The sequence below is a fragment of the Mobula hypostoma genome, chromosome 12 (genome assembly GCF_963921235.1).
Source record: "Mobula hypostoma chromosome 12, sMobHyp1.1, whole genome shotgun sequence".
Classification (NCBI taxonomy): Eukaryota; Metazoa; Chordata; class Chondrichthyes; order Myliobatiformes; family Myliobatidae; genus Mobula; species Mobula hypostoma.
Genome location: NC_086108.1, coordinates 63,014,280 through 63,026,467, shown reverse-complemented (window position 1 = coordinate 63,026,467; position 12,188 = coordinate 63,014,280). Strand labels below are relative to the sequence as shown.

At 42.3% G+C, this 12,188-nt stretch overlaps 1 protein-coding gene across 16 annotated transcripts in view; it reads right to left on the bottom strand.

Annotated features, from left to right (window-relative positions):
* fggy (FGGY carbohydrate kinase domain containing) overlaps positions 1-12,188 on the bottom strand; it is a 352,624-nt gene that overhangs the window by 113,773 nt on the left and 226,663 nt on the right. For all 16 annotated transcript variants that reach the window (XR_010019906.1, XR_010019908.1, XR_010019907.1 and 13 more), the window contains exons 9-10: positions 11,379-11,486; positions 4,427-4,488 (exon numbers count right to left, since the gene is read on the bottom strand). Coding sequence is in view for 13 of the 16 variants with exons in the window: in XM_063064268.1 (XP_062920338.1) it covers positions 4,427-4,488; positions 11,379-11,486 (170 nt within the window). In the remaining 3 variants the exon portion in view is untranslated. The remainder of the gene's footprint in view (positions 1-4,426; positions 4,489-11,378; positions 11,487-12,188) is intronic.

The following is a 12,188-nucleotide window of genomic DNA, read 5'->3' as shown; positions in this document are numbered from 1 at the left end:
GCAAACATGATAGCACTGGCCACCACAGACTCGTAGAACATCCTCAGCATCGTCCGGCAGATGTTAAAGGACCTCAGTCTCCTCAGGAAATAGAGACGGCTCTGACCCTTCTTGTAGACAGCCTCAGTGTTCTTTGACCAGTCCAGTTTATTGTCAATACGTATCTCCAGGTATTTGTAATCCTCCACCATGTCCACACTGACCCCCTGGATGAAAACAGGGGTCACCGGTACCTTAGCTCTCCTCAGGTCTACCACCAGCTCCTTAGTCTTTTTCACATTAAGCTGCAGATAATTCTGCTCACACCATGTGACAAAGTTTCCTACAGTAGCCCTGTACTCAATCTCATCTCCCTTGCTGATGCATCCAACTATGGCAGAGTCATCCGAAAACTTCTGAAGATGACAAGACTCTGTGCAGTAGTTGAAGTCTGAGGTGTAAATGGTGAAGAGAAAGGGAGAAAAGACGGTCCCCTTTGGACCCCCAGTGCTGCTGATCACTCTGTCGGACACACAGTGTTACAAGCACACGTACTGTGGTCTGCCAGTCAGGTAATCAAGAATCCATGACACCAGGGGAGCATCCACCTGCATCGCTGTCAGCTTCTCCCCCAGCAGAGCAGGGTGGATGGTGTTGAACGCACTGGAGAAGTCAAAAAACATGACCCTCACAGTGCTTGCTGGCTTGTCCAGGTGGGCATAGACACGGTTCAGCAGGTAGACGATGGCATCCTCAACTCCTAGTCGGGGCTGGTAGGCGAACTGGAGGGGATCTAAGTGTGGCCTGACCATAGGCCGGAACAGCTCCAGAACAAGTCTCTCCAGGGTCTTCATGATGTGGGAGGTCAATGCCACCGGTCTGTAGTCATTGAGGTCACTGGGGCGCAGCATCTTCGGCACAGGGACGAGGCAGGACGTCTTCCACAGTACAGGAACCCTCCGGAGCCTCAGGCTCATGTTGAATATATGGCGAAGTACTCCTCATAGCTGAGGGGCACAGGCTTTGAGCACCCTGGTACTGACACCATCTGCGCTGATACGTGGAAATCCCTGGTCTTTAACTGCTCAGAGTGGAGAAGAAGCAATTGGGATGGTATTGAAAATCTCAAATAAAAGCATTGGAGCACACGTTAGCCAAAGCAGAGGTGGTAACAAATCAGCATATAGGAAGGAGATTGAATATCTGGCTGAGCGCTGCCACAACAATACCACTACAGAAGGAAGAAGACAGAGGCCCATGACCTACTCATCATTAAATAAATGGATGTATTTAGTAGCTATAAATTTCTTGGTGTTAACATATCAGAGGATCTTTCCTGGAAGTAGGACATGTGTGATCACAAAGAAGGCACTACTGTGCTTTTACTTTCTTAGCAGTTTGTGTAGATTCAGCATGTGAACAACAACTTTGACAAACTTCTATGGATGCCCCTCTAAGCACCATTCTCTATGAACTCTAGAGACTTAAAGGATTTAGAACAAGGTAACCAACAAGAAACAATCAAGCAAATATGGAAATAGATGAGTTTATCCACTTAATTAGAACAAACAGAAATGCTGAATATGTTTTAAATGCTGACAGAATGGGAAGTATTAAAATTTAAGGAGCACGAGTGCCTTTGTACTTAAATTAGAAAGCTAATACGCAGATACAATAGGGAATAGCAAATTGTTAACCTCTATTGTAAGAGGATCTGAGTATAAGAATAAAGGTGTGGCTATAGGGCCTTGAAGAAACCACAGATGGAGTATTACGTGAAATATTGTTGCCCTCACCGAAAAATTCCCAAGACTGGTTCTTGGAACTATGGTTCTGTCATATTAGGAGACATTAAATTGGCAAGGCCTTTATTATCCAGAGTTTAGGAAATTAACCTCATTGAAATTCACAAAGTTCTTAGACAACTCTGCAGGAAAGATATGAGGACAATACTTTCCCTGGCTAAACAGTGCAGAACTATGATTCACTGTTTCACTACTGAGGGTAAGACCATAAGACCATAAAACCATAAAACATAGGAGCAGAATTAGGCCATTCAGTTCTGCCATTCCATCATGGCTGATCCAGGATCCCACTCAACCCCATACACATGCCTTCTCGCCATATCCTCTGATGCTCTGACCGATCAGGAAATGATCAACTTCTGCCTTAAATATACTTATGGACTTGGCGTCTGCCACAGTCTGTGGCAGAGCATTCCACAGGTTCACTACTCACTAGCTAAAAAAATTCCTCCTTACCTCTGTTCTAAAAGGTCACCCCTCAATTTTGAGGCTGTGCCCTCTAGTTCTGGATACCTCCACCATAGGAAACATCCTCTTCACATTCACCCTATTTAGTCCTTTCAGTAGATTTCAATGAGATCCCCCCTGCATTCTTCTAAATTCCAGTGAGTATAGACCCAAAGCTACAAAATGCTCCTTATATGTTAACCCCTTCATTTCTGGAATCATCCTCATGAACCTCCTCTGGACTCTCTCCAATGACAACACATCCTTTCTGAGATATGGGGCCCAAAACAGTTGACAATACTCCAAGTGCAGCCTGACTAGTGTCTTATAAAGGCTCAGTATTACCTCCTTGCTTTTATATTCTATTCCCTTTGAAATATATGCCAGCATTGCATTTGCCTTCTTTTCAGTAGACTCAACCTGTAAATTAACCTTCTGGGAGTCTTGCATGAGGACTCCTAAGTCCCTTTGCACCTCTGATGTTTGAACCTCCTCCCATTCAGATAATAATCTGCACTATTGTTCCTTTTACCAAAATGCATTATCATACATTTCCCAACACTGTATTCCATCTGCCACTTTTCTGCCCATTCTTCCAATTTGTCTAAGTCCTGCTGCAATCGCATTACTTCCTCAGCACTACCTACCCCTCCACCCATCTTCGTATCATCTGCAAACTTTGTCACAAAGACATCAATTCCATTATCTAAATCAATGACAAACAAAATAAAAAGTAGCAGTTTCAATACTGACTCTGAGGAACACCACTAGTCACTGGCAGCCAACCATAAAAGGCCCCTTTTAATCCCATTTGCTGCCTCCTGTCAGCCATTCTACTATCCATGCCGGTATCTTTTCTGTAACGCCATAGGTTAAGCAGCCTCGTGTGGCACCTTGTCAAACGCCTTCTGAAAATCCAAGTAAATGGCATCCACTGCCTCTCCTTTATCCACCCTACTTGTTGCTTCCTCGAAGAACTCTAAGATTTGTCAGGCAAGATTTCACTTTACATAAACCGTGCTGACTTTGACTTATTTTATCATTAGTCTCCAAGTACCTCAAAACCTCATTCTTGATAATAGATTCCAAAGGTAAGCGCATTTGGATTGAAATGAAGTCAAGGAAGGAAGTGAAATTTATTAAAATTCATGAATATTTCAAAGAGCATGAAGCAGTATCAATATAGCAATCAACATATTGGAAAAGTAGTGGAGAGAGACCACTTGAGTTGAACTACAACAATATACAGTATGATCCATATGAAAAGACTGACGTGGGTAGGACTAATAAAGTTTATCTTGCTTACTTAGTGAAAGTGAATGAAGTCAAAAGGGAAATTGCTTAATTTAAGTTCAGCCAAAGGACGATAGAAGTGGACAGGAACTGGTTGGGCCTTCATCAAAAGAAGAATTTAAAAAAAGGCCAACTTCAACTGTCCTAATGTTTAAATAGAACTGGATGTGAACAGTGAGAGAAAAAAGTTTAAAGTTTATAAACAAGAAATTATTAAATACACAGAACATGTTGGATGATTTATAGAAGAAGATTTGAACATATTTATATGACAATTACACGAAACATGATCTCATTCCATTCATATTACATTGGACACTTAGGAGTCCGTTATGGGGCTGCAATTTGGAAAATTAATGTCTCAAAGAAAGTTACTAATAGGCCTATTATTTCCTGATCTGCTTTTGTTTCATGGAGACAGCTATGTTAGGAGTATATATTCAGAAAATTGGTCTTCTGGTATTCTTCACATGCCATTCTTAATATATGAAGACATACATAAGGTCATTTATTCTTTTTGGAAATGTTAGTGAACTAATGCTTAGCATGTTCATATGACTTTTCTTTGGACATTTGCATGAATGGTATACAAACGTGCTGTGGCTAAGTCCGTATACCATTTTAGATCAAAACAACATTTTATTCTAACTTCACCAAAACATTTCGATATGAAATTCAAATTTTTGTGATTATGGTTTGCACAAAACAATGGCCTTGCCAGTGAAACTCACGTCTTAAAAAATGGTTCAAAATATAACTACACAAAGAAAATACAACTTTAAAGCAAAGTTATATGCTGTATTTTGCAATGAAGTACACTTTCCTGCACAGTAGAAAAACTTTCATTCATTCAGAGGAGCATTCATTAATCTTTTTAACCAGGCTTTAAGAGTGAGACAGACCTGGCCTTGGCTCTGGACTCCAGCTCTGGCAATGCAGCATGTCTTTTAACAACGTGTTCTATCTAAGACAAAAATGCACATAATAGAAAGTTGTTAGTTTTCAGAATACATAAGATCTGTAAAGTTTAAATAATTATATGCACTTTCCATCTTCCTCATTATAGATTCTGTATTGGGTACTACTGGAAATAGAGACTGGCTGATGAATGGAGAATTCTTTTGTGTGCTTTTTGGAAGTGTCTTGTAGTTTGTTATAAACAATTTTTTCATGTACAGCACAAAACTAAATAGTTTTCTGGTTGAATTTTTGAAATTTAGAATCTTTTAATATTTTTGAATAAGTAACCATATTAAGTTTGAAAATGAAAACAGCACATTTATAATATACAATAATAGTGATTGTGTAAAGTGGATTGACTATTACTATGTGTGAAAGTTGAGGGATTTACCCATGTATATGAGCCAATCTTCAAATTTTTTTTGTTTTATTGGTGCCAACAATGATTCATATTGTTCCAGAAATCATAAGTAACGTAATTTAGTTCAGCAAAATCAGTGCTCCATTGGTTGAACTCTTCTTTCTGCCATTAGAAAAAGCATTGTGTTTCAAGGCATTGTCCATGGATTGAGCAAGCAATTTACATTGAAATTCTCATGTCATACTTGTAATCTTATTTTTTTGATTCAGGTAGTTGAAGGACAGAAAATCTTCCCACATATTAAATAGGCTGCAGGTGATGTTGGAAACAAGTGGCAGGTGATTCCTGTTAGCTAGGTGGAGACTGGGAAGTGCTTGTCTGTGCAGGCCTGACAGGACACGACACCACCCCCTCCCTCCTATGACCGGCATCCAATGGCCCAGAGCGATCCAGATGGGTCCAGTGGAACTCCTTAAGGAGCAATGGATTCAAGATGAAACCGGATGGCACCCAAGAACTCTCCTCCGGGCCATAACCTTCCCAGTCAAGGAGATATGCACAGACCATCCTCAATGATGTGAATCCATCAATCGGTGAACCGTGTATACTGGACCAGCTTCCACCATCCAAAGTTCCAGGGGTATAGGTTTAGTTGGGTTGAGTAGCCCAAGAACAATGGGCTTGAGGCATGGAAGATAGATGTGATCCTTAGGGACAATGACAGCTAGAAATGGTAAATGACCGGATTGCTATGATGGGTAATCTTGAAGGGATCAATGGATTGGGTGAGAGCTTGTAAGAGTGGGCGCACAGGTGCAGTTCTTGGGACTACAGTCAGACACAGTCCCCAGGCCAGAGTAGTCTGGCTTGGTGTTGTTGATGATGATAATAATAATAATAATAATAATAATAATAATAATTCAATAATAATAATAAAATAATGAGTACTTTATTGATCCTGAGTGGGAAATTATTTCGTTACAGCAGCAACCTTTAAAAACACACTGAGCAGTGTGCAGCCCGAAAGAATAATAACTAATAGTAAAGCACAGAATAATAATATACACATAATAATTTAACCATGTGCACTAATGTGTAATAATAATGTACAAAACAATATAAAACAGAGACTATAGCATTATGATATGTGTTCTGCTGTCACACAGAGATGAACTGTTGTATATGATTATTGCATTTGGTAGAAAAAATTTTCTGTAACGATCCTTGTGACAGCGGAGCTGAATGAGTATGTTGGAAAGGGTGCTGTGCTGCTTATTCAGTAGGTCACAGAGAGGATGTGCCTGATTGTCCATGATAGATAACGGTTTGCTTAGTAACCTCCTCTCCACCATGAACTCAAGAGTCCAGATTGTAGCCAAGGATGAAACCAGGCTTCTTGATGAGTTTATTTAGTCTTTTTGCTTCACCAGCACTGATGTTGTTCGCCCAACATAAAGCTGCAAAAAAGACTGCACTCACTACAACAGACTGGTAAAAGATCTCCAACTTCCTGCTGCACACATTGAAGGATCTCACCTTCCTTAGAAAATAGTGTCTGCTCATCCCCTTCTTGTAAACAGCATTGGTGTTGGTTTTCCAATCAAGTCTGTTGTCGAGGTGAACACCCAAGTATTTGTACTTTACCATCACCACAACTTCTCCCAGAATGCATACAGGATTCATCACAATCCTCTTCCTCCTAAAATCAATCACCATCTCCCTGATTTGGCCACATTCAGGAGCAGGTGATTCCTCCTACACCACTCCACAAACTTGTCCTTACTCCTGCCCATCTCTGATACACCCAACCACTGCAAAGTCATCAGAGAACTTCTGCAAGTAACAAGACTCAAATTTGTACTGAAAGTCTGAGGTAAACAGTGTGAACAGAAAAGGAGACGGGACAGTCCCTTGTGATGCTCCAGTACCACTCACCGCCATCTCAGACTGAGAGCTACAAACTGGGGTCTATCTGTCAGATAGTCAGTAATTCAGGAGATAGTGGATTTGTCTATGCCCATCCTTTGAAGATAGTGGTTATCTTGGCAGCAGTAGGTGTGGCTGACAGCTAGGTTGATCCTCTGTACCCGCTTCCAAGCACTCTGTTATTGGCAAGTCAGGGCCCTGGCAGATGGGACCTCCACCACCAGCTCCTCCGCTTGTAGCTATAACGCACGTCAAAGGGCAACATACCTGTGGCAAAGCAGGTGTGTAAATTGTGGGAAACCTCAGTCCAGAGCAGGTACTTCTTCCACGTGAAGGGTTAGAGGTGATGAAGCATCATAGAAATGTCTCCACATGCTGACTGGCTCTTTCTAACTGACCTTTGGTCTGCAATTGCCAGACGATAAAATCTGTTGGTGGCCAGAGGACAATATCACTGAGATGCGGAGGAGGGAGCAGAAGGCTCGCTAGAAGTGGGAGACAAATTGTGGACACTGATTGACACAATGTCCCAAGGAAATATGTGGAGGTGAACTATATGTTGGAGAACCAAGTCCATCATCTCAGCTTCTGAAGGAGGCTTGGGAAGGACAATGAGGTGGGCCACCTTGAAGAACCAGTCCACAGCATGATCAGCATGGCCCCATCAGCAGATGGCAAACCCATGATGAAGTCCATGGCAATGTGGGACAGGGACAACAGTAGACAGGGAAGGGCAGTAGGAGCCCAGAGGGCTACTCGGATGGAGGAACTGGACTGGGCAGGCAGTGATGAATTGACATACATCTGCGATCATGGTGGACCAGAGAACCAGTGTCACAAAAAATGCAGAATTTGTCATGGCTGGGTGGGGGGGTCACAAGGGGGGTGAAGAGTGGATCCACTGGAATGCCTCAGAGTACAGGGCTGCTGGACATACATGTGGCTGTCAGGTGTGTGCTGGCCAGAGCAAGCTTGTACTGTAGGGTCAGGCAGATCTGGTTTTCAAGGTCCCAGAAGATTGGGGTGAGGATGGAATGATGGTCTGAGAGTTGACCTCCATTTCCTCTGGGTCAAACTGTTGTGACAGGGGGTCTGCCTTCGCATTCTTGGAGCTGGGTCAGTAGGAGAAGGTGAAGTTGAATTGACGGAAGAAGAGGGCCCCGCGATTTGAACTTGTGCGAGAAGAAGGCACAAGGATGTGTCTTGCAGTCTGGTCCTCGCTAGGAGAGGATGGCCCTGGTGCCTGCATAAAATGCATCCACCTCCACCAGAAACGGTCTGGAGGGCTTGGATGGTGGAGAACAGAAATGGTGGTGAAGCATCTCTCAAGCTCCTTGAAAGCATGGTCCACAGCAGCAGACCAGGTTATCCGTGAAGTAGATGACTTGGTGAGGGATGCGAGAGGAGCAGCTATTTGGTTGTCGTTTCTGATGAAACTGTGGTGGAAGTTGGAGAACCCCAAGAAGCACCATGGCTATTTGACGGAGTGTGGTTGGGGGTATTTAGCAATGGGTGCACTTCTTCTGTGTCTATAGTTATGCCTTGGGGTGAAAGGATGTAACCCAGGAAGGAAATGACAATGGTATGGAACTGGCATTTCTCTAATTTGCAGTACAGTTGTTTTTCAAGTAAATGGTGAAGGACTGAATGGACATAACAGACATGGTCTTGAGGGTCCCTGAAGAAGATGAGGAAGTTGTTGAGTTAGACAAACACAAATCAGTGTAGCATGTCACAAAGGATCTCGTTAATGAAGACTTGTAAAATGCCTGGACTGTTGAAAATTTCAAAAGGCATCACCAAGTATTCATAGTGGCCAGTGGGTGTTATGAATGCCATCTTCCACTCATCCCACTGGCGGATTGTACACACTCCGTAGCTCCATTTTGATGAAGATCTGGGCCCTACAGAGTGCTTTGTGCTAGCCATAAAGTGGAGAGGGTAACTTTGTTGAGTCCAGGTTAGTCAATGCAGACACGAAGTCACCATCTTTCTTTCTGACAAAGAAAAACCCTGTACTGGCTTGAAACTAGGTAGTTAAGTGAAGTGCTTCGGCAACGTAGTCATTCATGGCTTGGGTTTCAGGAGCGGAGAGGGTGAACAGACAAACCTGGGGAGTGGTGGTGCCTGAGAGGAGGTCGACTGCGCAGTCATGTGTACTGTGAGACGGCAAGGTGCTGTCCTCCATTATATTGAAAGCAATGGCTAAGTCGTGATATTCCTATGGGGGTTTGGTGAGATCCTATTTTTCCTCCCTCTCCTTGGACTTAGAGGGTGAGGTCAACTGAAGTTGCAGGCAGGTGGATCCCCAACCCAGGAGTCGACTGGATGACCAGGTGAAGTGAGGGTCATGAGTGGAGCTCGGGAGGGAGTCCAAACTGCACACACAGAGTCCAGGCTGGTAAGTTGCCTGCTGTACTGGAATCCACTAGAGCCTCCTGTGTGCATAGAGCTGTTGGGGTGTGGAGGCTGACAGAGAGAATGAGTTGGGTTAAGGTGTTGGAACAAGGGGCCAGGGAGAGCTAAATAAATAGCAGGCCCCTTGTCTTTACCTGGTGGTGCCATTTCCTGGACACAGTTAGCATTTGTTGTGTGGATGATTGGCAGCTCCACAATAAAAGCACATATTGTTTGTTTCTCCACTGACACTCATGTTTTTGGGGGCTAAGGGAGCTCTCCCTAACTACATGGCTTCTGAAAGCATTGATGATAAAGGTCCTGCAGCTTGAAGTGTTTTGGGGAATGGAACAGGGGTTCTGGCCGATGATCTGGAGGGGCTTTCTGTAAAACACTTGTCAACTCGGAGGGCCAGAGTAATGAGGGCAGACAGCTCATATTTCAAATGAGAGGCATTGATCATGTGGATAGTCAGAGGCTTTTCCCCAGGGCTGAAGTGGCTAGCACAAGAGGGCATAGTTTTAAGGTGCTTGGAAGATGATACAGAGGAGATGTAGGGGGTAAGTTTTTTACGCAGAGAAAGGTGAGTGCGTGGAATGGGCTGCCAGTGGTGGAGGTGGAGGCGGAAACAATAGTGTCTTTTAAAAGACTCCTGGATGGCTACATGGAGATTAGAAAAATAGAGGGCTACGGGTAAAGCCAGGTAGTTCTAAGGTAGGGACATGTTCGGCACGGCTTTGTGGGCTGAAGGGCCTGTATTGTGCTGTATGATTTCTATGTTTTTATGTTTACTCTGAGAGGACATGATGGTATTGGGCCATCAGCACTTCCAGGTTCCAGCTACGCTCTGCCACGAGGGTCCTGACTTCTTCGGTGTAATTCAGCAATGAGCATGAGCCTTGACGCAGGTTCATCTTATTCGTTGCCCCTCTTTCACTTCCAGATGGTCAAAAACCTGATGAATGTCAGCAGTGAAATCCTCATACTTATTGCAAATGGTGGCTTATTGTACCAGTTAGTGGTGACCTAGGTCGGAGCTCGCCCAGTGAACAGAGAGATGACAAAGACAATTTTAGCTTGGTCTGTAAAATACAGAGATGGTTGGAACTCAAAGTGTAAGACACACTGGGACAAGAAATTGCGGCTGTGGGTTGGGGATCTGTTAAACCATTTGGACACCAGTATCTGGGGCTCAGTGGGAGGAGATGGACTGTTGCAGGGTTGCTGTATCAAGATGCAAAGTTGGAAGAGAGTAGTGAACAGACGAACAGATCCTGCTGCTTCTGTATTGTATGCTCACATGAACAGACAACTTTCTTTAGGCAAGTATACTCTGCTGTGTTAATTGAAAGTTCATTCCCTGGCAGGAAATGTACAGGAGGCTGGACCCAAAAGCAGAGCAGTGGAGATGACTTAGCAGTTAGCAAAAACTTTTAATAAAAATTTGCCTGAGGGGCTACAAAAGAGGGAACAGATACTGAACACAATAAGGCAACAAGACCAGAAGCAACTTGCTGAGGCTGACTGGTTCGATGTGTGAACAGGGACCGTGGATGAGAGCTGGGTTTAAATAGGCTGCAGGTGGTGAGTTGAAAATCAGTGACAAGTAATTCCTGTTAGCTTGGTGGAGATCGGGAGGTGCATGGCTGTGCAGGCCTGACACACTGCTCTGTGTGGCAAACAATTTCATACAATTGATTCAAAATATGGCCTCAATATCTAGACATTCATGGCTGTTTGATGATATTAAATGACCATAGAATATTAGTAATGTTGAGGAAGAGTATTATGTATTAAAGAACATTTGGCACCACTGAAGGGTGATTAATTAATTTCCAGGCATAACTAACACTTATGAATACATAGAGGTGGCTAAATATTGCAATACAATTAACATGTTACACAAGAGAAAGATAGAAAACACATGATGCAGAAAGACAGTTTAGTTAAGAGATTTTTGTTAAAATAATTAAAGGTACATAGACAGATGACAGCAGCAATATTGTTAATCTGTAGAAATGATTGTTAAGTCCAGAAGGCTGAAATAATTAATTTTCTACCATTTACTATTAATCCAAAATAGCTTTGTTTTATGTAGTAAAAAATACCCACAATCAACCTTAAGTGTATATAGATATTTCAGTAAGTACCCAAAATACACAAAAAATCCCTCTCACAAGATTTCACCACAGTTTCAGCAATTTTCTTACCAGTTTTCCTGTCACACTTTGTCCACCTTCATTTAGCCATAGATCAGGTACCATAGCAGAGTAATAAGGACCCCAAACACCAGGTACAAATATGGGGCTTTTACTAATCTGAGGATAGAAATTAAAATGTTAACATTAAATTAAATTATATCATTAATAGAGTATCAGTTGCCGATGCCACATTATGCTTTCTACTTTAGTCCTGAAAGTTATTGCTTGGAAGTGTAAACATATAATTAAGGATGCTTATTGAAATAGGAAATGCATATCATTTAACATTTTAAATCTAATCTGTACTTCAAAAAAATTACCTGTACAGAAATGCACAAATTAAAAATGTTATTAATTTAACACCAAATATTCAGGGTAGGGAAACAAAATTACCTAGCTATCTCTTTAGCTTCATAGAATCTCTTCAATTGTTATGTAAAATGTATCATGAGTGCATCTTAAAACCTGTGCTAATCACAAACTTATATCCTGTATTCCATGCAATATCCCATCAACACCGTTTAATGATAGTATTTTTATTTCTAAATCTAGAAGCGTGGGCTTGAGATCCACATCAACATAAAGAAAGTTGACAAAGTACATTATTGAATGGTGCATTAAATTATTAGAATCAGCAGCCCTGGTTTTCAGTTTGAGTAAACTAACACAACTGGCTCAAAAACTAAGCGGGTTCATACAAACCCAATTTACTATGGCACGCCTGATGCCATCATGGAAGAGGACTTTCCAAAAGATGGCTGCAGCACGGTCCCTTTACAACATTAGGTTTTCTTTGTAACGTTATACTTTATACTTTAT